Below are 933 nucleotides of genomic sequence, written 5' to 3'. Positions count from 1 at the left end.
ATGAAAACACAACAATCTCTCTTTTCTGCCTCAGTTCTACTATTAGCAGTTACCTTCTTCTACTTCACCACCACAACCACTTCAGCCCAGCTCTCACCGGTTCAGGCCCCAGCCCCACCATTACCACAACCACCACCATTCTCTCCGCCAGCAGCTCCACCGGCCACGGCGCCAGCTCCGGGATTTAACACAGTTCCTCTGGTACCCCTTTCACCCAATGGTGCTCCCACCCCAGTTGTCCCAAAATCTCCCTCCATTGACATAGTTCAAATTCTGAGAAAAGCCAAAAGATTCACCGTTCTCATTCGGCTTCTAAAGACCACCCAATTGATCAACCAACTCAACTCACAGCTCGTGACTTCTGGCTCCGGTGGGTTAACCCTTTTCGCACCAGAAGACAGTGCCTTCTCTAAACTAAAACCAGGGTTCCTCAACTCTCTCAGTGATAGACAGAAGGTGGAGCTCTTACAGTTCCACACCATTTCATCATTCATCTCAGTCTCAAACTTCGACACACTCACCAACCCGGTTCAGACCCAAGCCGGTGACGACCCCAAAAGGCTTCAACTTAACGTCACCACCTATGGTGGGAGCCAAGTCAGCATGACAACCGGTGCCGTTAACGCCACCGTTACCGGAACCGTGTACACGGATAACAAGCTTGCAATATATCAGGTAGACAAGGTGCTTCTCCCTCTTGACGTCGTGCTTCCTAGTAAGGCTCCTGCACCGGCACCGGCGAGACGAGGCACCCCTAAGTCTGATAAAACGAAGTCATCCTCTGCCGTTGATGGTGCCGGCGGTGATGATGGTGACAGTGAGGACAAGGCCTTGCCGGTGGAAGCTTCTGCTGGTTCCGTCAGCTTCAACGTAGAGGCAATGTGGGTGCCTCTTGTTCTTGCGGTGGCTTTGGTGGGTGAATCCATGATTTGA

The 933-nt window shown here is 52.0% G+C and overlaps 1 protein-coding gene across 1 annotated transcript; it reads left to right on the top strand.

Annotated features, from left to right (window-relative positions):
• LOC133288876 (fasciclin-like arabinogalactan protein 11) lies at positions 1 to 933 on the top strand. Its single transcript, XM_061486696.1, has one exon. The coding sequence runs from the start codon at positions 1 to 3 to the stop codon at positions 931 to 933; it is 933 nt and encodes a 310-aa protein (XP_061342680.1).

This window comes from Gastrolobium bilobum, unplaced genomic scaffold (genome assembly GCF_033153095.1).
Source record: "Gastrolobium bilobum isolate Gb01-03AN ecotype WA unplaced genomic scaffold, APGP_CSIRO_Gbil_v1 utg714, whole genome shotgun sequence".
Taxonomy (NCBI): domain Eukaryota; kingdom Viridiplantae; phylum Streptophyta; class Magnoliopsida; order Fabales; family Fabaceae; genus Gastrolobium; species Gastrolobium bilobum.
Note: the sequence above shows the minus strand (reverse complement) of the source record. Positions and strands in the feature narration are given on the sequence as shown.